The sequence below is a fragment of the Corapipo altera genome, unplaced genomic scaffold (genome assembly GCF_003945725.1).
Source record: "Corapipo altera isolate COAL_440 unplaced genomic scaffold, ASM394572v1 1, whole genome shotgun sequence".
Lineage (NCBI taxonomy): Eukaryota > Metazoa > Chordata > Aves > Passeriformes > Pipridae > Corapipo > Corapipo altera.
This window is the reverse complement of record NW_020884873.1, coordinates 5,335,119-5,360,460: the sequence shown is the minus strand read 5'-3', so window position 1 is coordinate 5,360,460 and position 25,342 is coordinate 5,335,119. Positions and strand designations below refer to the sequence as shown.

The following is a 25,342-nucleotide window of genomic DNA, read 5'->3' as shown; positions in this document are numbered from 1 at the left end:
GGAGTTTGACAGCAAAATTCTCGTGGAATGCATTCTGCGATAAGCGATCAGTTCAGACATAGCAAGCCATCACATTCACTTCAGTCTTTCCAGTAAAACTGGTGCTGATTTTGTTTCTCTTTGCTGGGAACAAGTCTGGTTTCTGACTGAAGGGCAGTAATTGTTAAATGATAGCAATGTGCTTACTGTTCATGAAGAAGAGGGCCCAATCCCCCATAGGGTATTGCTGTACCACAATATACCTGTAGGAAGGTCAGGAATGCTTATCTTATCTTATAAGTAGACAGCAAAATTTATAAGAGAGCTTCCTGTTATTCTGCCTCCATTTTCATGCACTTATATCAAAGAGGCCTTAGGCATTATTGTTCTGAGGCATTACTCACCCTTCCTTCAAATGCAGCTAAAAGCAATCCAGGCCGAAAAATTACATCAGGATCAACTGGTTGAATCATCCAGCTTCAGCATGTTTTACTGTTATGATTTCCTCAGGCCTTCTCAGCATGTTGCTTTGAAGCACAATCTTTGCTATGTCTAAGAGATGCTTTCATAATAAATGCTTCCATATTGTCTTTGCCGTGCTTCTTTCCCAGCCTTTGGAGGACCTGGGACCATAATGCCTCACTTCAAACCTTCCCCATGGCTGAGAGCTTGTGTACTACCAGCCACTTCACAGTAAATTAAGTACAGAGAGATGTAAGATAACTGTGACACCAAGTGCCACCACTTTCAGTACCTAAAGGAGGCCTACAAGGAGGCTGGAGAGGGTCTTTTTACAAGTTCACGAAGTATCAGGACAAGGGGGAATGGCTTTAGAGTGAAAGAGGGTGGGGTTAGATGAGGTATTAGGAAGAAATTCTTCATAATGGGGGTGGTGAGGCACTAGCACAGGTTGCCCAGAGAAGTTATGGATGCTCCAACTCTGGAAGTGATCAAAGCCAGGCAGGATGAGGCTTTGAGCAGCCTGGTCTAGTGGGAGGTGTCCCTGCCCATGGCAGGTAGGTTGGAACTAGATGATCTCTAAGGTTCCTTCCAACCCAAACCATTCTATGAGTCTATGTAGATGAGCATGGAGGGACTCATGGGACCATCTAGAAAATACAATTTTGGTGAAATGAACTGGCTTGCAAGGTCTGGAAATTAAAATCTCAGTTCACAGATCAGATATGATACAGTCTTTTCTAGGCAAGACCCCTCCAACATTGTCAATTATCAGTAGGCATGGAGACCATAAAAAAGAGCCTGTTTTGACACAAGAGATTCAATAGTTCCAGCCTCCATAAATGTTGAGATTTGTCAAATGGTAGCTTGAGGACCTTGGTTCAGGCAGTGGGTTTTTTTCCTGTGATGGAGATATTTGTTCACCAGAAGCAGAGGTGAGACCCATAGTTTGCTTTAGGACCTGCAGGATCTCAAACAATAATCAGAACGTGTCCACTTCAAGGTGGTCAGTAACAAGATACCTCAGTTTTGTCACAGTGACCTAGAAATAACCATTTGAGATCTTTTTCCAGATCACAGGGTCACTCAGGTCCTCCAACTCCATTCTTTCTGTGTTCAGGATATTCAAGCAGGCCCTCAGACCTCAAGAGACACCTGTCTGCTTTCACCAATGCCTTCATTGTGAGAGAGCATGAAAAAGAATGGGGGAGTACAAAGGAAAATATCAACATTTTTGAGCATCTACTTTGGTCTGCAAGTTGGTCTTGTTTTCTTATGGAATAAGCAGAGAGCTATGAAGTTTCTTCAGAACAGTCTAAAGAGATGAAAAGCTCCTCTTCTCTTTCCCTGTCTACAGAAAGATTTGACAGAGTACAGGGGGGCCTTGTTTAATTCCCTGCAGCAGTGACTCATTACAGTGACTGGTAGGTGAATTGCAGGGACTCTGTGCCTCAGAATTAATCCATCAGTGGATGAGAGATGATAGATAGTATGCAAATAGATGCTGTTTTCCTGCAGCCTGTCAGGAGCTCCAAGCAGCTGCACCCTCCACTTTATTCCTTCTCTATTAGGTTCTTCTAATCTCCCTGATTGCTGTTATGGCTAAATGGTATTTTAGCATAACAGAATTTGCATCTGACACACATCTCTGTTCGGTGTCAGGAGCTATTGTAGCTTTATAAGATTGTTTTGCATGTTAGGATACACGCAAATCCCTCAAATCTGCTGTGAGAGGTTGTGCCAAGAGTCATGGTAGTGTGTAAATGTCGCTTGAGTCTATACCATTTTGTGATGAAACTGCCTCTTTTGCAAAAATACTTTCAGGGAAAGCCTGTTTTAATGAAGTCTGAGAACCAACTCTCACAGCTTCAAATAGCCTGCAGCATTTTCAGATACAAATTCACATACTAACCAACCATCAACCAAACTAGCAGTTCATGTCATTTTGCAAATCACTGGCAAAGTCTGCTTTGGTACCCTTTGCAATCAGCGGGAAAACTTCACTAAGAAATCACATGGTATACCAGGGTATCAGCCCCTTCCTCTCCTTCCTATATACTTTTTCCATCTGATTAAGATTGATGCTTCTTTTTGTTGTTTTAGCATGCAGGGTTATTTCAGATAAGTGGTAGCAAGGTTCTCCTGTAGTTTGCTTTCCTTTTAGGTGGCATAGTTTTCTGTATGTCTTAGTTTCTCCTCCTCAATGCTTCATTTCTGTATCATAAATACATACATGCATGCATGTCTTTCCCTTTTTTCCTATAACATTGCAACATCGTCTTCCACTGGGGACCATCTGACCTACATTCAGATCCCACCCAGTGAACAGCCTTGACCTTGCTGTGCCCTTCATCTTTAGAGACTTTTTTCTCAGAGGGTTTTGTTAAATTTTGGCAGCCACCTGATAAGAGACAGAAATGAAAACCTGGGACTAAGCAGATAAATAACTACACATCAGTTAACACACAAGTGGCCCTGCAGATCCCACAGGCTGGATGCTCATATCCAACTGATACCATGACTCAACAGCACCGTTCCCCTGAGGATTTCTGTGCTTCAGTGTGGATGCACAGCACTTCAGCTACCACATACTCTTATTATGGGCCCCAGGTGACTCTGAGCTTCAGGTAGACTCCAGTGGGCAATTTTCCCTGCTATTGTTGAGGCTTCATAGATACCACATTTAGGATCTCATATTCACAAAAAAAATAACAGAAATGGTGTCCAGAGATTTCAATGCCTCCGTAAGTACCAAAATAAACCTTAGCTTCTTTGATAGATAATCTCAGCAACTAGGAGACCTAAAAATGATTGGCATACTCATTCTGAAATGTTACGATGTCTGCTCCTCTTGCACAAATGAGATTCCATTCCAGTCAGCTACTGCGTATTTATGCTCAGTCTTTCATTAATTTATTGATCATATGGTGATACACTATCATTTGCTACCTTTGGGGGGAAAAAAAGTGGGGAAAAAATATGCTCTTCTGGTGGGGCTATTTCATGCTTTCTGAATATTCAGTCCAATCCTCCTGGTCTCTCTCTGTCCTCTTTTCTCCCCAAAAGCTTCATGGATCTCCAAAGATATCCCACAAGAGAGGGTGACTACCATTCACCAATAAACCCCTGAGGATGCCATTATGTGGCATGCAATTATACAGCTAAATCAGGGTCAAGCATCTCCCTTTAAGGGTAAAATATGGTATTACACTCTAAATTCCTGTACTGCAAAAACAAACAGTGCCATCAATTCATTTCCAGTCAGACCTCCACCCTCTTGGGAAAAGTATACAGAACTTTCTGGTGGGAAAAATATTTTGGAAATACAACCTCTTTATTAGAGTGAAAGCTCTTTCTTCATTCAGCTTGTCTTTCATTAGCCACCCTGGTACACTCCAGTGAGGAATGTGGCTTGAAGAGGTCCTTTGAGGTCACAGGAGGCAAGTCCCAAAGGGGTGTAGTTCACTCCTGATATGTACTCATAACTCCTGACAAGATTATGAGGTCTGAGCCAAAGCTAAGTAACCACATGGCCATTCCTAGGTAAATGTCTCTAAGGAGGGTGGGTGGCTTTTCAAGGAAGGATCCCATTACCTTTCCACACAAATGAAGCATCTGTGTTCTCTGTTTCTTTGAGCTTTCTTACTGTAAATAATATCTTCCTATTTTTCACCCTTCTGTTTGAAACACAGAGGGAGCAGGTGAGGAGGAAAGGAAGGTTTTAAAATTCATGTGTTTCCTTAATTCAACACTGGTATATTGGATGTGGGGTTGAGTAAAACTGCATTCATATCCATGGTTCCTCTCTGGAAGGCTCCTACAGGAGGAAGAGCTCTCTGAGTTCACCTTACAGCCACGATAATGCTCTTTCTGGGCTTCCAGAGCAGACAAGCCCATGACTTTCAAGCAAGGAACTGGCTGATGAGATTCAGCAGAGCATCCCAGGAGAAAGAGCTTCCTATGTAAATCTGGAGCAACACTACTGAAGTTAGCAGAGTGACTCCAGATACACCGTGGTGTCACAAAGGTCCAAAGCAGCTATTTTTTGATGGCAATGTAAAAGGAACCTTTTCTTTCCAGGCCTGAATCTCTCCTGAGATGTGCCAACTCTGTCAGTGCAGTGTCATTGCATCCAGTGAGGCTGTATTGCTACAGCTGGGAGCAATATTTAATTTACTGGCTTTGGTGGTCATCTGAGGACAGGATTTGATGCTGCTTGTCACCTGGGTTTTGTATCAACAGCAAATGCTGGTTTTACCAGCAGCAAAGACTATTGGGCTCTACAAAAGAAGCTGCTCAGTAAAAAGAAATTGTGGATTTGGTTACACCAAAAACATACTTTGCAGTATGATGCCAATCACAGCAAAAAAAACCACAGACTTAAAAATCATTAAAAGTCATCATTTTCATGGGCAAAACCTAAACAACATGTTTGGGATCTTTATATTTGTAACTGCCCAAAACCAGACTCTGGGGATTTTTGAGTCATTTAAATTACTGTTGAAATCCTTAATAATTCCTAAACTATGCATTTGAGAGGAAATAAAAGAGAACCATGCTACTGAACGCATGTGAGCAGTGCCATTGCCTTCAGCAGGACTGTGCACATGGACAGGGGCAGAAGGATTGGGTCTGTTGTCTTCTACTCTATTCTTTGATCCTGCAAGTTTACTGTTTGCCAAGGTCGCATCAGGCTGCAAAGGCACTTTTTGTAACTCTGTATGATCTGTGTCTGTCCTCTATTTATTCCAAATGCATTTGCCTCTACAATTTAATCTGCTGTTCTCTCCCTCCCCTTCCTCTTGGTGAAGTCTAATTACAGTTTTATTCCAGGTCCTTCTGATTGCTAATGATGCTGGACATCACTGCTGAATTCATTCTAATATTTGTTGTGTATTTTCTAGGCTGAACACTGAATAATAATATTCTCTGAATTTGCTTTTGCTCCTATTTCCTTCTTCCCTGTTGTAGCTAATTGTGTAGTAATGTGTAGCCCTAGGATGATTACTCTTCCCAGTGTAGAACTGCTAAGAACAGGCTGTAGAATGAAGCCTGGTTTTGAGGAGAGGATTTCAGAGTCCACTCTACCAGCTCCCTTCACTGGTGTGAAACCAACCAGGCAGTGGCTTTTTGTTTTGCTTCATCTTTTCTTTTTCTTTTTCTTTCCTTGCCCCAAGTGTAATGCTGTTCATAACTGTGAGTCTCAAAGTGTCCTGGAGGCAGTGTTTCAGCACTTAGAAAGACACTTTTTACCAGTGCCTGCTCCATGTGATGGTTGAACCCACAGTAATTTGAGGCTCCCAAGCCTCACTTTGTACAGTGCCAGTACTGAGATAATTTTTTTCTTTCTTTTTTTTCTTTTTTTCTTAATTTTTTTTTTCTTTTCTCCTTTTTACTTTCTGCAAGACTGCCTGGGAACACAGACTCACACTTTACCCATGACCTGACTCTTTGACTAAGAATAGTAGTCACAGTGCAGCTCGGGTTCAGTCTCACTGGAGACATGCTGCAGCTGGGAAACAGAGAGGTCAGATTAGCCCATGCTAACAAAACCAAACACAAATCCAAAGGACTATGGAGGATTCTGTATGTTTGCCTCTTTTAAAGACTGCAGAACAAGGGGAAGAGATTGGCACAGGTGTTCAGTGAGCGAAGACCAATTTTCTTTGCTTGTGACATTGTACAGGAAATTTACATACAGAAGTTCATCTTCTGGGCTGAACAGAACCTTTTTCAAAAGAATCCTGATCCTTACAGCCTACCCAGCCAAAAATTATGCAGGATGGGGATAGTAAGCAGTGCTGATTAGCATCTCCTGAGCTCTGCTTAGGACAATGGGATGTTTAAGATAGCCCTTGGAGTGATCTGCTGTAGCTTGTCCTGGGCAGCTAATGTGACAGTGTTGCTGGAGCACTATCTTTAACATGAGGGACCAACAGGTCTGCTCTGAGCACATGCTGAAGCCAGCTTTGCTCCCGTTCTTACCCCTTCCTGCTGGGATGTGCCAGGCTACATTCACACCCTCATTTTGTGGTGCAGACATGCTTTCAGAGTAACAGAAATACCAGTCCTGCTCTGTATTCTTAAGACAAGAGCTAAAGCATTAGTAATAGAAAATGTTAGGCTAATGATTGTCATAATACACATTGTGGTGAGATTTAAATAACACATTCCCAGCTCGACTGTGCCCTCTCCTCCACTGTGACGCAGCAGCCAGCTGTTCCCTGTGGACAGAGCCTTACATCTGGAATGTGGACTGGTGGATTGATACTCACACTGGCATAAGGGGATCCATTTCTTGAGAGAACCACATGACACCATTCCTGTACTCTCCACCAGATGAATCTAAGTCAAATGGAGAAGGGTACTGTGTTGCTAGAAATCGAGATATCTGGAGGAGCTGGTCCTGCAAGCCTGGCTCCTATGAGCAGCCATGCTCAAAATTATCTCTGTGACTTCCCTTCAGCCCCTGTCTCAGAGTCAGATGGGAGGAGTGACTGCCCTGGCATCACATTAGCTGAATGGGGGCTGCTCACTCAAGTCAGGGAACCCAGGCCTGGGCTACAGCTTGAGACGAAACAACTAGACTTGAGAGGAAAACCCCCTGAGGTCTCAGGGCAGTAATTCTAATGATAATTTTGAACTGTTTTTGTCTGTCTAACATTCCTTTTTAATCCCCATCCTGCCTGCCCCTTCCTTATGTAGGGTTACTTTAGTGATCCTTGGAATGTTTTTGACTTCCTCATCGTAATTGGCAGCATTATAGACGTCATTCTCAGTGAAACTAATGTGAGTATTACTCTACCCTCCCCAGGATACCACCACCTCCTCCTCCTCTGCCGTTCCTTCTCTCTTTCTCTCTTTTTTTCTCTCTCTTTTTGTTTTCTGTTTTTTTTCCCTCTAGTCATGCTTTTATTGAACTTGCCGTCGTCCTTCTCCTTCTCCCAGGGAAAAAAAAAGGAGGGGGGGAAATGCCTCCTTCTTTTTCACTTGTCATAGCTCACCCCAAGGCTGTGACTGGTGAAAGCGCACAGAGTTTGGGGTGTGTGTGCTTTTTTTCCCTCCAAAAGGTAGACATGTTTGAGTGTAACTTTCTGACTAACCAGGCTTTTGTTGATACCCTCCATCATGTGAAATGTAACAGAGGTTTGAGCAACCAATACTGTAGAGTGGTAAGAGACTATTTAATATGCCCACGTAACCTCTTTCTTTTCTTATTTTTTTTCCTCTTCTCTCCCTCTTTCATGCTTTTGTTTTGTTTCGTTTCGTTTTTTTTTTTATTTTATTTTATTTTACTTTTTACTTTTTTTCCCCTCTTTTCTCCCTTTCCCTCTTTCTCTCCCTCCTCTCTCTCTCTCATTCTTTCTTCTTCTTCCTTCCTTTCTCTCTCTCTCTCTCTCTCCTTGGCTTCTCTGCCACATGCAGCACTATTTCTGTGATGCATGGAATACATTTGACGCCTTGATTGTTGTGGGTAGCATTGTTGATATAGCAATCACCGAGGTGAACGTAAGTAGCTGGCGTCTGTCCATGATCGTGCCTGCTCTAACATTCATTTGCCTTTCCCGGGTTCTTTTTATTTTATTTTTTTTTCCCCCTCCCCCTTTCTCCTTTCTTTTGAGTTTATTTTCAGAACTTTTTGTTTAGTTTTGAAACTCTTTATTTTTTATATTTCTTTTTTTTTTCGTTTTGTTTGGTTTGGTTCTGTTTTAATTTTTGGAACGACTTAAAGGACTTTTTTGACTGTTGCATCATTTTCTTCCCTTCATAATCCGCCTGGCATGAATTAAACTGTATAGCAGGAAAAGTGATGGGAAACGTGGAGTGTAAGTGAAAAGGCTATTTGTGCCATGGGAAGCTGCTAGAATAGTCCCAGGCCAGCACTTTGGTCTACCCAGTGTTATGCTTTGCTTCCCATGGCAGTTCAATACTCTCCACCCCACAGAGAGATAAAGGTCAGTTCTTTCGAGGTGGAACTGCGGGAACCAAACCAGGAATACTCCCTGTGCCTCCTCACTCAGGCTTCCTCCAAAAGAAATAAAGACCAAATCACCTCTGTTTAGAGGAACCTTCTCCTAATGTTCAGTTTCTAATTTAAAAAAAAAAAAAAAAAGGTAGATAAAATAAAAACAAAGCCAAAATACCAAAGAAAAATAAAGCGCTAGAGTTCCAACCCATTTTTTTGGGCATTTGCAACCTGATTTGCTCCATCTCTCAAATTCCACTGGCACAATTGACACTGATTGGCCCCACTGGTGCCCATCTCAGCAGACAGGTGAAGGATTGAGTGAGCCACGGAGACTGAAATAAGCATCTGATGTTCAAGACATAAATCACATCAGCCAAATGTTTTCCTCTGTCTATTTTCTTGGAGGTGGATGGATACAGAATTATAGGATAAATAGACAAAGGACAGGTAGGAAACGCAGAGATTCCCAAAAGAAAGACTATGATGGATTTATGAGCACAGAAAAAAATTGCACTCAAATATCCAACTTATAAAGGCCAGACAAATAGAAATATTGAAGGAAAATTGCTGTAAAAATGTTAGAGGAGAGCAAATTAGTCATGAATTTTCAAAATTATGTGGCTGTTGAATAAATATTACAGCTTGGAATTGTTGTGTACTGTAGAGGCAATCCATTGCAAGCAGAAAAGTGACAGCATAGTTTTCACTCAGTGCTGTGTTTAGAGAAAAAATGTAGGCAACACTTTGAAAAAACGTCCAAATAAAATATTTTCATATCTTGGTTCTAGATTAATTTTTGTTCAACCTCTTTTTTCTTTTTTTTTTTCTTTAATTCTGAAGCAGGGACACTTATTCAAGCTGTAACATTTTGATTTAGAATAAATAAAATATTTTTTTTTGAAACTAGTTTATTTTCCTTGTTTTTTGAGAGAATGGAAAGTAGTTTCTAACTGAAAAGGAACTTTTATTTCATATCTCTTAAACGTCCTGCTTTCTGGACACAAAAAGCTGTTTACAACATTTCCCACAGAATGTTGTAAACTATTTTGGTTACCCTTTTACTAGATAGATATTAGGATTAGGCTGACTTTGTAGAGAAAAGTTACAATGATCAGCTGGTTAAAGTTGTTAATTTTTAAGAATGAAATTAAAGCCTTTTTTCTGCCAGGCTTGTCACAAGAAAACTAAATAGGGAACCTGGCAATAGCCTTCAGGTTGTGGAAATTTCAGTTCTCATCCATAGAGACAGAACTGTAGATGGTAATGGAGGAAATAAGTACAGTTAGCTGGAGATGAATCATACTAAACATCAACAAGACTTCCCTGACTGATGTATTTGAATCCATACAAAAGTCTTCCAAGCAGAAAGGAAGGAAATCCTTGCGTTTTGATAAATAAATGGAGGTCTATCATAGAGCAGAAATCCAGGGAAAATCCATTTATCCTTTTGAATAAATTCATGATAATTCCCTATAAATTAAAGAATTTTTTACATCGTGGGTTAGGACACTTTGATATGCATCTCATTAAACTTCCACAGTGTGAGAGAAGGACAGTCAGCAGGGCCTCCTCTTGTTGGTGGGGAGAGATGCAGCCCTCCTCAGACCCACTGGTGCCTCCCCTTACATGTCTGTGACAGGGGAAATTAATTGCTCTTTGGAGGTGCCCATCCAGTGACTGGTGAGTGTCTAGATTTGTTAGGTTTGTCTAGACAGCCAGCTCTCAGACACTACATTTGAGCAGTATAAATCATATTCATTCTCAGCATCTTGTTGAGACGGTCATGCTGCTCCTGATTGTTCTGATCTTCAGTCTCCAGGGCTGTCCATCGTGGTGTGCTTAATTGCCACTGACAAGGCTCCCTCCCTTTTCCATTCCCTGTCTAAATTCAAGTTTATCTCAACCAAGGCCCAGAATCCACGTTTTGGTTAGAGAAGTCATTGAAAAATAAGGACGTGTGTCTGTCCAACCAACCATCTCCTGTCTTAGTTGAGGAGGCAGCAGGGGTGACCCTGACTCTTTTAGTAAGGGCTACGAAGAGAATTGTGTGATGGTTCCCCCTGTTTCCTCTAAAGAATCCTTTCCTTCTATACAGTTTTACAGATCTCTGCACACGTCTTTTTGTTACCTGGCATGTTTAAATCTTCTCTTTTTATCTAGGCAAGTCTTTTGCTACTAGTTTCTAATGTTTGTTACTAAAAACTTGCACAATCTTTTGATGCACTGATAAATAAGCAGCAGCTATGGATGGAGTTTGTTCTGAAATGTTCTGAAATCCCTTTGCACTTGTAACCCTTATTGAATAAGAGAATGTTTTGTATGTTGGTTTGTCCTGTCAGATTCCCTTCCTGCTAGCAGCACTTGGTATGTTACATCTGTAGAAAATGGGCTCTGGAAGTAGCAGCCCATCTTGGACGGACGGGTGTCATCTTCCCAAGCAGTGTGAGGCAGTTTATCAGACACACTTCTCCAATCTCCTCAGGAGCTTGTTGCTTTCTTGCTGTTTGTGGGTTTGAGCAAACCCTGCCGTGTGTTTCCGTACACTGTCTTGTCTTGTTCCAAGAGACCTGGAGTATGAAAAGGAAAGAAACAATAAACCCTAAAATGCCAATCAGCTCCACTAATAGGAGATGTTTAGACCAGTCGGGCGCAGGTAAAATGTTTCTGCCCAGCTCCTTTAGAAGCTGAAGAGTGTTTTGTGGTAAGGTCTTGGGAGGTGCTGCTCTTGGAGAGAAGGGATAGTTTTCATTGTGGTCAGTTAGGGCACAGGTCACAGACACGTAAGCCTGAACTCCCTGTGAAGTTCATCTGACATTTGCATTCAGGGGAAGCAAACCCAGCAGGTGCTGAGCTGCCACAGCTGTAGTTGGGGGGCAGGGGTGGAACACTGGTTGTCAGCCTCCACAGTGTGTGTGCAGGTATGAGCTTGCTTTTATTTGTGCAGTTCCCCATGCTCTGTTTTTGGTGTTTTGTTGTTTTTCTTTTCCTTTTGACATTTATTTTTGTTTCTCGAAAAGGAGTTTCCCAGACCAAAACCTTCGTTGAGATATATGTGAGTGTGCATGGGTGGGTCTTTGTCTGTGCACTCCATTGGTTGTACTGTATGTTCCTGAGTGTGTTTGGATGCCTGTGTATGGGCTACAAATCCATGGGAGAGTGTACAGGCACAAATCCACGTGTGGGGAAAAGAGAGTGTGTATGTGAGCATATGTATTTCATATATATTTGTGTTGTGAACGGTTGTGGATGGAGACATGTGGGTTGTTGTGTAACTGAGAAATATGAACATGCTTTCTGAGCTGACGTGACTGTCTTACTTTGGGGATGGGTGTTTGTACCTGAGAGTTTTCTGAATGCAGGCATGCTCATCTGCATGCCTGGGGGTGAGTGAACACTTGCATGCCAAGCTCAGCGTATTTTCGTTAGCATGGCTGTGCGTTCAGAAACAGTGAGAAGGCATGTGCTTGTGAGGTAGGCTCCCGGGTTGCCTCAGCATTTCTGAGTCATTTAGGAAGCTTTCACTTAAAACACTTCCATGGTCTGGAGATATGTCAAGTGATAAGTCCAATTGCATCATGTTGGGCCCACTTGCTTACTGCAGCTTAGGAACCCCAGCCAGCCCCCCAGACACATGGAGAGGCATCTCAAACAACCGAGTAAATGCCAAGGGCACAGAGCAGGTTAAAATCTGGTGGGTTTAAAAACTTCAAAGGGACACAATTTCTGCCAAATTCACTTTTAAATTGCCTGACTTTGAAGCTGCATTTTCAGAGCTTTGCTCTCGGTGACTGTTGCACAACTAACTTCCTAGCCACAAAATAAGGATTGATTTTTTTTTTTCAAAATTTTCTGGCAATATTCAATGTTTCTTCCCATCAGTGACTTGAACATTGTTATTATTGCTTATGTTAAGAAAGTATTGTCATTAGAGTTTAAAAAAACACTTTAAGCTCCTTCGAAGAAAACATTAAGATGGTAAAAAATATTACTATCTATTATAATAGGAAATAAATGCTATAGGACTTGAATAAAAGCCAGCAAATTTGGAATATATCATCCCAGAAGCAGCCCAGGGCACAGGCTTGCATTTCCTTCCTTTCCACATCAGCAGACACAGCCTGGAGTTGAGCACTGTAAAGCTGACTGACAGCCTGCTGTCCCCTCCTCCAGGCAAAGAAAGTGGCTCATTACTGTTTGTTGTTCTGTATCAAAGGGGAAAATCAAGTTTTATTTGCGCTCTGTGCTACAGTGCCCAAAGTGACAAAAGAAAAACGGTCAGGCCCTGTGCCACTGGGAAAGCTGTAAATGTAACCTCCTCCCCCTCAGCCAGAGAGAAAAGTTTTGGTTCATTGAGTTCTTTTTCCTTCATCCTTTCTTCTGCCAGTGTCAGACCAAAGATACTGTGTCGCTGAGTCTTTGTTTGCTATCAAAGCAATGCTCATAGCAGTGCCCACTGAACCAGATGAGTCCCTGTGGCCCTGTGGCCAGCTGAGGGGTTGCCAATCCAGCTGCAGCAGGCAGCTCATGGCGTGTGGATGTGTGAGAGTTACAGAGGCATGTTCAGATGGGAGCATGTGTGTCTCTGGAGCATCAGTATAGGTACCAGTGACAGTGGGGATGTTGTATGTTTGATTCTGTCTGTCTGTCTCGAAAGGATGTCAAGGAGGGGAGGATTTGTGCTTACTTGCAAACCTGTCTCTGAGGGCTTCTGCCAGTGCCACTGAGTGTGTCTGCACGTGTGGGTACTTCTGTGTTCATCAGCTGTGTCTGGGAGTGCATGAGGATGACTGAGCAAACCATCTGGACTGGCGTCCATCCTGCCTCTTCCACTCAGTGGCCATACTTGCATGTCTGAGTGTGTCTGTGAACACTGCAGGAGGTAGAGAGGAGGAGGAGTTACCTGTGACAGGTACACAATGCGATACGGCAGATGTGAGGAGCCAGGGAGGTGTGCATGGTTATGAGATGAGAACTGTTAGGAATAGGGTGACCTGTGGGCTTTTGTGAAATAATGGAGTATTTCCCTACCTAAGATGCCCTCCTCCTGTAGCAGCACACATTTTCCTAAGAGTGAACATTGTGAGTGGTTTTAGAGTTGATGGAAGTGGTAGGTTTTTTAATGGGAGAGGTGGCAGGAGGAGAGTGCAATGTTGTGTGTGGTCTGATCCGTAGTAGCATCTGGGAGACATAGGACCTGGGTTCTTCAGGAAGTAGCACCCCTAGGAAGAAGGTTAGAAAAACCCAAACCCCACTTTGCTATATTACTTGCCCTAAAATAATCAGTCAGATCTGTTGTGCCCAAGCCTGCTGGGTAGTGGTTTGGCGTTTGTCTATCAGGAGAGCTGAGTACTTTATATCTTGTGCTTCTGAGAAGGTTTTCAGTCTCTGATAGGAAGTCAGCAGAGGGTTGCAGCTTGATTGATTCCTGAGTACTGATCCAGTAAGGCCAGATAGATACCAAAACATTCAGCTCCCAAGTCTTGGAGACCTGTGCAGTGATTTCTTATTTAGGCTATTTTATTTCTGAACTAAAACAGCTCAGGCTTAAACCAGGCGCATAGGGCCTTTTTTTACAGTCATCTTGCTTTTGGTGTCTAGAGGCTTCATATGATTTGCCATGGGCTCCTGCTCCCATTCTTTGGAATATCTGACAGCCTATACTTAAGTCTCCCTCTTACCTTCTCCTGCACTTCTCCCTTTTAACCCACACCCTGCCTTTCTTCCTTTTCTCCCTTGCTTTCCTCTCCCTCGTCTCCAGCCACACTAAACCTCACGAGTTCGTTTTCACCCTCAATCAATGTGTCTGAAGGCAGAGAACCAGTGGCTTAAGTCCTGCAGTCCTTATTCAGGCAGAACTGCCCCCAGGTGTTCTGCCTGCGCAAGGACCGGAGCGGCCGAGCCCTGCGGCACAGCCCTGTACACACACACCCCCACAATGGGAGCAAGGATCGGTGGAAGGACGACATACATCCAGCCTGCACCTCAGTTGGGACTGGCATTCATATCTGTCGCTGTGTCTGTCTGTCTTTCTCTGCCTGTCTGGTTCTCTCCGCTTCCACGCCCTTTGCTGCTCAGATTTTGGCCACCAGCTGCCACTGGACACAAATCTTTGCAATTCCTAGAACGTGCAAGTTCATTTACCCAAACCTTCTGGAAGAGGCAGAAAACATCTCCCTCCCTCTCCTCTCTCTCTCTCTCTCTCAAATGCCATCTGGGTAGCAGAGGCCTCCAAATTATGTAGCAAAGGGCTGGAGAAGCACAGTGGCTTCTTTTGACATCTCGTGTTGTCATACCCTTACTGCTGCCACCCTAGAAGTTGTACGTAGTCCTGAGCTATCCCTGTGTGCGTGTATTTGTATGTATATGTGACTTGTTTTCTTTTTGGAACAACTACTACTGATAAAATTGATGGGGAGGGGAGGGTGGATTTAGTTTGCTTTTTTTTTTAATGTATCTGGTGGTGTTTTTATCACTAGAACAATTCAGGTAATGCACCACGGTGGCCCCAGCTTCTGTGTGTAGGAAGCCACGTTGAAGCATGGTTGTGAGCTGTAGCAGTGGCAAATGCTAGTGCTTTGTTTTTCCTTTGATGAACATCAGAAGAGATGCCCTAAACAAATCCTCCCTGGATTAGGCTTAGATTGATTTGAATTTGATAACCTCCTATGCTTATTCAACAATTCCAATGCACATTTTTCACCCTGTGTTGGTGAGAAAGAAGTATGGAATGACTATCTGACCACAACCATGTTTGAACAGGGTTATTTTGTTTTTATTTATGTATATATTTGTCATGAAGATGGGGCCTCTTTTTCTTTTTTTTTTTTCCTCTTTTGTCTCTAAAATGTTGGTATTCTCAGTGCATTTTCAGAGTTCATAATGTGATTTGCCCATTCAAAGAGGTGATTTTGGTAACTGCACAACTTTTTCTGTAAGAAAATCTATATAAAATACGAACAATCAGAAAAAAGTATGTATTTTTTTTAGAAAAGGGGATACTAAATACAAATGACTTTTTCTTAGGTTTACCTGAGTATTTGAGCTGTTACGAGCAATATTAGCACCATAAGAAGGAGGCAGGTAGTTCCCACTTTAAAAGACTCTTCATACTGCCCAGTTTTGAGGAAATACCTCAATACTGTGGTTTCCACAAAACTACTTGTTAGACTTGGCTCCTGACATTGTTCCAGGTGCATGGAATAATCAGAATGCTTTTTAATGCAGGGGAGACTTAAGAGTAGCACAAAAATATATTTGCCTTACTGGAAAAATTTAACCATTCACATTTTAATTAATTAAAATACGGAAAGATAAAGAATCCAGGAGAACAAATTCTTAAAAGCTAAGTGTGAAAGCAGCAAAAAGAAGCTTAGGTAAGCACTACAGGTGTAAAAGTTGATGCACAAACCTGTCTGGAGTCCTTCTAAGTGAAAATATTTAGAGCTCTTTAAAATGGTGGACCACAGTGTCTTACTCACTGCACTGAGGAGTGAATTATGCTTTTAATTACTGCAGGCTTTCACATGCCCAAAAACTTGGTGGATTTCAAGGCCTTTAGAGAAGAAACCCTGTTTTCTTATTTGACCCTAAATTATTGTTACAATAATAATAATAGCTAATAGTAGAAACACAAAGAACCACAGATCTTGTCCTGTGTTGGTTCAAAAATGAAATAAGTGTGTGAAGTGTACATTTCAGTACAAACAGCTCTTTAAAAAGCCTACATCTAGATTTTCCGACCAGTATTTAATTTTACTTGTCATTTTTTCTATCACATCTATCACACTTTGAAGCAAAAAAACACTACAACATTCTGGCATCAACATCTGTGATGTATTACAGCTATATTTGAGCTATATTTCATTTTCCTTTTAATTCCAATGTGTTTTTCCACAAAGCTAGTTAAAACGCTCAAATTAAAAAACATTAGAGCTACCCCCAGCTAGTTATATTTTTCCATTGGCTTGCTAGCCAGGATAAATCATTCCTTTTGCCTAGGAAAAGTTTCTTTTAACTTTCCCTGAACTCTAATAGAGATTGTATCTCTATATGAACCCATAGAAAAATCTCTGACTGATTCTTTAGATGGTCTCTGAATACATTAATGTTAATTAATGATTGCTCCCTAAGCACCCTGAAGATGGTCAAAAAGGTGCTCAGGTGAGTTCAAATCCATCTAGTTCTATCATCTCAGGCAATTCTTTGAAGCAGTGAAGGATGACTTCTGGCATTTAATTCTCCTTTTTCTAAGAGCTACCTTGCTGAGAACGCCCAAGGAATTTTTCAGCATCGCTGTTCTGCACATGCAGATTGCAGTCATAGAGAGGGCACAGTCCCCTATATTTTGCTCATTCAGTGTTGCTGCAAAAACTTCTGTTCTTCATGCAAATTACAAAAGCTTTAAACATTGGTTCTACAAGATCTCATTGCAGGCACCATCTTGTGCTATTATGCATATTCAGAGAAATGCCAACTGGTTCCCGATTGCACTGCTGGTTGCAATGAAAAAACAATGAAGGTGATGGAAGAAGGGAAGACACACAGAAGTATTTTACTTGTTTTCCTCTTTAACTTTCTCTTCTCCTCCATCTTCTTCTCCCCAGTGACTTTCCCCAAATTTTGCTGAATACTTGGGCAACAGAGATCATGTCTCCTATTCCCAGGAGCACTAGGGGTAGTTTTCAGCAAGACAGTAATAAGTTCCCCTCTGCCTAGTGTATCAGTGATTTTTTTCTGTCTGTCTTCAGCCAAGACACCATCAGTCCAGGGGAAGGGCTGTTTCCCTTTGAGAGGCCATTTGTGCCAGGCACTTGGCAGCAGGTCAGCATGTTGATGGGCACCAGTCTGCAAACCCAAATGCACAGACTTCATGTTAAATAAAGACCTGATTGTGAGAGGTTTGCTGGGAGGCAAGAGAATGTTGCCATCCAGACAGATTTGTAATCAAAGGTAAACCCATATAAACTAATTTTACCCTTTCTAGTATAGTCAATATAGCACCCTCATTTAGCTCATGCTCTGCTCCCCCTACACTCATATCCACCAGCCAGGCAAACATCATAAGAGGGTTTTGGGTTTTCTATTTCTTGCCAGACATCTGTTTTTAAAATGACTGTGCTCCTACCTTTCCTCAGTGGTCTGTTCTTAGTGGAGACTGTCTGGCACAACATGCCAGCAAAATGACTTCTGCTTCATATATCTTCCTAGACATCTGCTAAATGGGGCCCATTCCCTGCTGCATCCAGATGACCTAGCTGTAGGGACTGGATTGCTGCTTATGGTCAGCTGATTGATGGCCAAAAAGTATGACTGGCTCTAATTGCTGTTGCAGAGTAATGGGACGTCCCAGCTGGTCACATCCCAGTTGTTCTCTCAAAATCCACTTTTAAGCTCAGGGAACACAGTCAGCAGTGCTGCCTGCTGCGCCTCACCTGAGTGACTGCGAGAAAATCTCCTTCACCCAAAGCCAGATTAAGTGGCATCTTTTCATAAGCTGAACAGACATGAAGGCAAAGATGCCTCAGCTGTGAAGAAATACTTGTTAATAGAAAGACACTAAAATAAATTGATATTTAGAGACAGGGAATTTGAGGCTCGACTGTTTGACCAGACTTAAACATAGTAAATCACACAGTGAGCATTACATATCATCTCAACTATCCCTACATTTTTTTTAATGAAAGAATTCATCAAATCAATAATAATTTATTCTCAGAAAGATGAGTAGAACAAAAAAAAATGTAGCTCAGTAGCTTCATAAGATCTATCCACAGTCTCCACATGACCACCTCTGATGTTTTCCTGATAGTGTCTGTGATTGGCATTTCAAATCCCTGAATGGCTCATAGGCTTTATTGTATCCCATATGAACATACAGAAAACCAATACAAGTCTGTAGGCTGGTTTTTTCCTAGGAAATGTTCTGCATCAACATTAAATAACTTTCTAATTCAAAAGGCAATGAAAAGACACAGTCTGGGAGTTAAATACTAACTGCTACAAATGTCAAATGGCCCATAACAAATTCTCTCTTTGGGCTGCTGGTATCTCTGTATATCCTCCTTTGAGCAAAGACTCATTGTGCAAAATTGACAGGGGCTGCCAGTTCACCTCTGTCTACAGTCTCTTGCAACCCACAGTCCTGGTGCTTTTGAACAAAGGCAGATTGGGCTTTCACCTGTTTTCGACATCGTGTGCGCTCTCTTTAAGCACCTTCATCAAAGCACAAGATGGCTCTTTCATCTTCACGTTGTCCTAGAGCCTTTGGGCTTGCCAAAGAATGTACCCTGGCAACACTGCATGCAGAATCTTAGAGCTGGTAGGCTACTGGCTTTCCTTCCTGGAAAAAACTGCTCCTGGTCTAGTCTCCATCCGGCTCTGTTGATCCCCAGAAGAGTTATACTGAGGAGTGGGTATTTTGCTGCAGACCACAGGCCTGTTTCTGACCCTAACACCACCAGTATAATTCTCCATCAGCTATGGAGGAGTTGCAAAGATGCTACTGAAGTTTCCTTCTGGATCCGCGTACTCCTGACAACCACATCACAGTAAAACCCCCTCATACTGAGCCTCCAGAAAGCCTCTTCACAGATGGAGCCCTAAAAATCCAAAGGTTTCCAGGCTCCTTTCAGGTGAGGCTGCCCAGAGAAACCCCAGTAACATCAATACACAGAGAGCACCAAGTTTCACTCTGTTCTTTTTTCCTTCTTCCTTATGCTTTTCCCATACCATGGAATCCTATAAGTTAAATCAGAAGCACTTAACAAATGGCTGTAGAGGTGCTGAAACATTCAGTGCACTGAAGACAAGCACAGCCATGGCAGAAGAAGGAGATGCCTCCGTGAGTTTGTTTAATTCCTCAAATCACAAGTGTTCAGGGAAGATGAAACCAGTAGATGTTACTTATCCTCTCACTACTAATGGAGTATTGCAAGGTGTTGGAGGCAAAGAAAGCTCCTGCCTACCTATGGCTTAGGAGGTTCATCTTAGAGAAGAGCTCTGCTGCCATTATCATTTCCAAGGCAGGCTTTGGGATGTTACAAGAAATGAAGAAATCAATGCCTTACACAGTGCACAACATCACATCTTTAAAGTACTTAAGACTGGTATGAATGCTTTGAACAGTCTCTTTCTTTTTTTTATTTCAAGGTCAAAATCAGTGGCGTGGTCTTAGTACACAGGATCCTTAGCAGGCCAAGTATGTCAGAGAACATCTCTGTGTTTGCAGCCTTGCAGAGCATCTGTGCTTTCACAACACTACTACAGATAAGAAGTCAAGATGATGTATTTTTTCAGTGTTTGGAATGGGAGAACCTGGATATGAAAACAACTGCTATTCGGAGTGAGTCAAAACCAGGTACAGGCTGTGCTCCTTTTGGAAAACCAGTCCTACAGATTTCCCTCCCAGACAATAAAAAAAAAAAAAAAGAGAGAGAAGAGAATAATGATCAATATAATACAGAACATAAATCCTTCTAGAGAGGTGGAGGAAAAGAAGACTGCCACAGGAAAGGCAGTGAGGCACACTGGACTGCTTAGGAACAGCAATGAGGACACTTGGCATGGATGGTTGTAAATCTGAGGAAGGCTGGGGAGATGTGGGAACTCTAAATTCTCGCACTTGCTCTCTCTCCATCTTGCTCCGTGGTCTGTTCTGTTCCCAAGGTTGTCCTCCTCAGTCTGCTCTGGGCTAGGACAGCTTGATCATCTCCTCTGGGAGCCACTGCCCTGTGAACCAAGAATTGGTCAAGTGAAAAGGCAAGTTTAATGGAAAAAAGTCCACTCTGTCACACATGGCTTCTGGCAGAGGTGTTCAAATCAGCAAAACCTCTCCTCAGCTGTTACTCAAACAGAAAATCCTCAAAGTCACTCTACGCGTAAAACAAAAAGTCCTGCACGCAAGTAACCTTTCAACATTTATTTTCATTGCTCAATTTATCTTCAGTGCCTTCCCATCCAGATGTTCTAGGGCTTTATTTTGGCTACCTGTCCCACAAAACACAAATAATGAAACGCAGGCAAGATGGACATGCCTCTCTGAGTCAGGTCAGTACTTGTACCTGAAGATAAGCACTGCATCTCTCATAGTGTTAATTATCTACTTTTTTCTCAGGAGTCCCCTAGGCTTGATTACCATAAGACTTGATTGCCCAGAGCTAATGAGAAGGATTATTAAAACATCCTGAAAATTAAGAATAATTTGCATAGATATACTTTACCAATTGTTCTGCTTTTCTGCAAGTCGTGGAAAAAAACAGAGCTTTCAGCTGTGTGAAAAAGCAGCTCTTTCATTACTTGTCCAGTAATTGTCAATCTAGGGTAATCTGCATAACCAAATTAAAGCAATTGACTTCCCCTGTATTTACCTTAAGCACTTGGAACCATAAGATTACTGTCTGACAATTTCATGGATATATATATATATATGAAATTAATTAATAAGCTATTCAAATTGATATGATTTGCATATTTGAAGCTAATTAGAAAAGCAAGCTCCAGAATTTCAAAATCTTAGAATACATAGGAAATGAAGAGAAAAAAACTGATAGCTGCAGGACTCATTTGCTTAAAAAGTTAGTTTGACCTTATTAACTGTATTCCAAATAGACTTTTGTTGCATATGGATATGCAAATATTTCCCCTGAGGTCTGAGATCATGTGGAATCAGTGAAGTATAAATGCATATATATTGCATTTGTATGAGTTGACACGTGATGTCTATTGGCCCACATGAGTTAGTGGAGGCAGAAATGTAATGGCAAACTTCATTGCAGATGTCACATTTCTCTTAATTCCCCTTATTGTATCAAATAAAATTTTAATTCCCTGCTGCAAGAGATTTCAGCCTTCTCTGAAGAGCTGGGTATCAGATGTCACATTGCTCTGGGACAAAGCTCAGGGCTTTTGCCAGGCAAATCAACAAGGTGTTCACCATTTGCCCCAGTAAAGACAGCATCCTACAGCTCAAATCCCTATTTTCCTGTAAGATTGTACCCTTTTCTAATAGGCATTAAATGATCCAAAAAGCCTCTAGTGCTTCACCCAGATAAGAGCTATAGGTAGGCTTGATTTTTTTGTTTCCAAAAGCCCTTTGTAACATTTTTTTTTCTATTTTAAAATAGAATAAAAATTTAAAGTTGAAAAACTTTCAGTAAAAGATCATTTTCACATAAATAATTGAGGAGAATCAAAACATATGCTTACATAAAGTAAAAGCAGTTTAATCTGAGATTGATATTTTTTCTCAGTTAGACATGATTTCTACTGGAAATTAAAACAAACTAAAATGTGTGAGGACAAAATGTGAGATTTTAATTTTATGTTTCTGAAATGCCTTTTTCAAAATTGACATATTTTTACAGAACATTTCACTTTCAGCATCAGCGTTCTTTTAACAGAAAATATTTTTGTAGGGAAAAAAAAGAATTCTGGCTAGTTTTATTCAAAATATTCCCAGAAATTCTCAAAAAGCTGCCCACTTAATAGAAGAATGCACAGTTTGATAAGCTTTTCTGGCTTTTTTTTTTTTTTTTCGCCTGCTAATTATTTGATTTCACTGTAAGGTTGTGGGAATTGAGAATTATGCCATCTGCAATCCAGTAGTATTCCCTGTCAGAGAAACAGCAGATACATTTCTGCCTGGTTTTATAATAACTTCACAGACTGTGGTGACTGGTGGGTTATCTCTGGGGTTCTTGTGATTAAAACCACAGACAGCAGTGGCAGACAGATGGCTCTGGAAGGGGCTGTGGTAACTCCCCAGTGAAAGGACAGGCTAATACCTGCCAGCAGCCAGGGTGATTTGAAACCCTGACTTTTTCCAGCTCTCCACAAAGACTTGTGTTACTCAGACTCCTGAGGTCGCTTCAGATTTTTGACATTACAAACGCAAGAGGAAATCTTGTGTCTTCTTTTGTCATGCCTCCATGGCACTAATAAATTATAAATCTCTTTTTCTGCCATACTCTGGGTAAATTCTTGTTCTTTTTGAAACTCAGGTCCTGGCAATCCCATCTCAGTGTGAACTCCATATGAAAGAAAAAAGTCCAGAACAGTAGCATTGTTGGCTTGCCATTGCCCTGTTTGTGCTTGCACTTCCCCTCCAAATCTTATCTGTGTTTGTATGATGAGTTCATTTCCCCAGAATGTCCCTTTCCACCCTTCGTTTTGTGTCCAAGAAGGTCACAGATGCAGTATGGCTAAAGTAGGCAGGGCTCTTGGAGGAGACCTCTACATACAAAGAATTTGAGCTGGAAAACACTGATATCCAACAACTGCAAGGGAACCACACAGCACTGCAGTCTGCTCAGGTGAACTCTACAGTGTGGATTCTCAGGGGCATCCTTCCTGCAATTAGTAGAAAAAAGCAAGAAGTGAACATCTGTCACCCCCCTTTCTCATGGGACAGACCAATGGAGAATCTTCAGGGGTAACTTTTCATTCTCCAAACATCAACAGCAAACACAGAAATGTCTTAGCAGACATCCATCATCAACCAGCTACTGTGAGTGGTCTCCTAAGAGCTGCATCTACAAACCATAGTTTCCTCAGTGGAGAAATGCCATTATAGATTGTTTATCACAAAAGGCAGCATAAGTGTCTGACCATTTGTTTTGTTGAAAAATATGAATTTACTCTGTCACATCCTGGTGCCAGCATTTCAAACACAGATTTCCTCTCATCTCTTCTAACCTTGGGCTATCAGGCAAAACTAGAAGGCTGCATTCACTGAGACAACTCTGACTAGCAAAGCAATAATAACACTTTGCATTCAGCTGCAGAAATGCTCCCCAGATCGAGCCAGGCCGAAGTTTTCCGCAACATAAATGTTGGATTCTTCCTTGTAAAAAGAGATTCTTCTCTGTGAATGAAACTAAAGGATGTGTTACTCCTCAAACATTAGGGGAAGAAATCAGTTTGTATTTTGAGCAAAGAACGGATACTCCAAGGGAGTTGAACTCATCTTCAGTCTTCAGTGTGTTCTATGGTGTAAAAAAATTACTACCGTCAGCAGTGGTGGTAATGGGAATGCTGCCTGCCTGTCCTGTCATCTTGGTGGCAATCAAGCTTCTACAGCTACCAAAACATACTTACCCAGCAGTCCGGGAGCCTCCTTGGATATATTGATTAAACATGTGCTGCACAGACCTGATGAAGCTCCCCTTCAGGCATTTCTAGGTGCTGCTCCTCTGCATAGCCATTATAGCTGTCAGCAAACCTGCCAAAACCCCCAGGGAACTCAAACCTGTCAACATGGTCCTCAATCTCCAGTGTTCCACAGGGATGAGGTGGGATTAATATATCTCTTTGCAAGAATTTTCTGTTAAAACTTTCATTTGAATCTGTTTGTTAACACACCTTATTGTTTTCTTCCAAATCTTTATCCAAAAGATATTCTAAGCCATGGATATTTCACAGGGCTTTGATGCTACCAGGACTATACAAAGTGTTCAGTCTTTTTGCTTCCATCTTTACAGCTCTGAAAAGCCACATCATGCCTTCTCAGAATTTCAGAATGGATTGCATAACAGCATAAATATCATACAATATTGACTGTTACATATTGCCCTTGAAAGACTGAGACTGGTTCTCCTGGAGTGCAACTTTTATCGTCTCCTGGCTTCCAAAGCACAACCTGTTAAAACACTATTTCCTTGACTTGATGACAGTATCAGACACCAAATTTGACATGTGAGACAGTATGGAGGTCCAACAGGACCTGGAGGGGTTATGATCTCTGTAAATAGCCACCAGTAAACCTTACTTCCACCTACCCAGGCAGAGCATGAATAACAGGAACACAAGTTACTTTCTGCTGTGCTCTCTTGAGATTTTAAGTATCTCTCCATCAAATAAACCTGTCTTCTTTCCCAGACACTTCCTTCCCTGGGATCCTGACTTCATACTGGGCATAAGCTGTGCCTTTCGCTTATGTGCCTGTGGGGGCTTTAAGGATGCTCACAGGTTTGCAGCAGCTCAAGCAATGTATCTGTTTAAAATTCCGTGTTCTGGTACACACTGAGCATAGTTAAAATGAGATGCATGCAGGCAACAGTATCCTGAGGAGCTCTTCAGACACGCTTCAGGGATCACTCAGTCTTTATCCTACTGAATCTTGGGCTTCTAGAACATGCTCTTCTCTTTCTTGACCTCTTCTGCTCCTTAGCATCTCTGTTACCATTTTAAATATAATGATATCAAAAGAAATAGAAAGATATTACCCAAACAGTTGCAGTGCAGTCATCCTCTTGAGAGTCTTTACACTGACACATCCTGCCTCAGATATTTCTCTTCCCGCTCTTGGGCTGCAGGTTCCCTTCTACATCACTCTAAATATGGGCCTGGACTTGTTTGTGATTTATACTTCAAGTCCCTTTTCTGTATGATGGAAGTCACACAGAATATCATCTCTGACTGATCTCACTGTTTTGGACCTTTCTCATTCAGTATGTGCATCCTACTTGTGTCCCAAATGACAAGAACAAGGGTAGAAGGCTGGAAGTTCCTTTGCAGGTTAGGAAGAAGAGACTGCATGTCTCTTCTTTAATTAAACACTACAAACAAGGGTGCTTTCTCTTAAGTGGTGCAGCTTCTCCAAAAGCTCTTTCAATGACATTAAACAGGCCAGGATTTGTTTTTCTACGTTATTCTGAGATTTGTAGAAATGAAATCCTGTCCACTTCACGTGGGCAAGAGACACCAGCTTTAATTCCAAGTACCTGTCACCATGCTTCCATCCCTGGGAACTGATGTGACTACTGCATTCTCAGGTGTCAGTGGCCTGTCCTTGCCCTAAAATCGGCATACCCACATCACTTGCAAGGCTGAAGATTCTCAGAAAATCTGGCAGTAGCTCTTTTGGCTTTATAGTTAGGAACGGCCACACTTGAAAGTTCCACTAATGGGTTCTCAGATATCTGTGCTTGAGTCCATGTA

The 25,342-nt window shown here is 41.8% G+C and overlaps 1 protein-coding gene across 13 annotated transcripts in view; it reads left to right on the top strand.

The window, feature by feature from the left end:
• The window catches only part of CACNA1C (calcium voltage-gated channel subunit alpha1 C), a 433,754-nt gene that overhangs the window by 368,118 nt on the left and 40,294 nt on the right, over positions 1 to 25,342 (top strand). For 11 of the 13 annotated variants that reach the window (XM_027658568.1, XM_027658551.1, XM_027658560.1 and 8 more), the window contains one exon: positions 7,864 to 7,947. In XM_027658568.1, coding sequence (XP_027514369.1) covers positions 7,864 to 7,947 — 84 coding nt within the window. Of the gene's footprint in view, positions 1 to 7,143; positions 7,228 to 7,863; positions 7,948 to 25,342 lie in introns of all 13 variants that reach the window. The other 2 variants (XM_027658520.1, XM_027658491.1) reach the window with 1 other exon arrangement.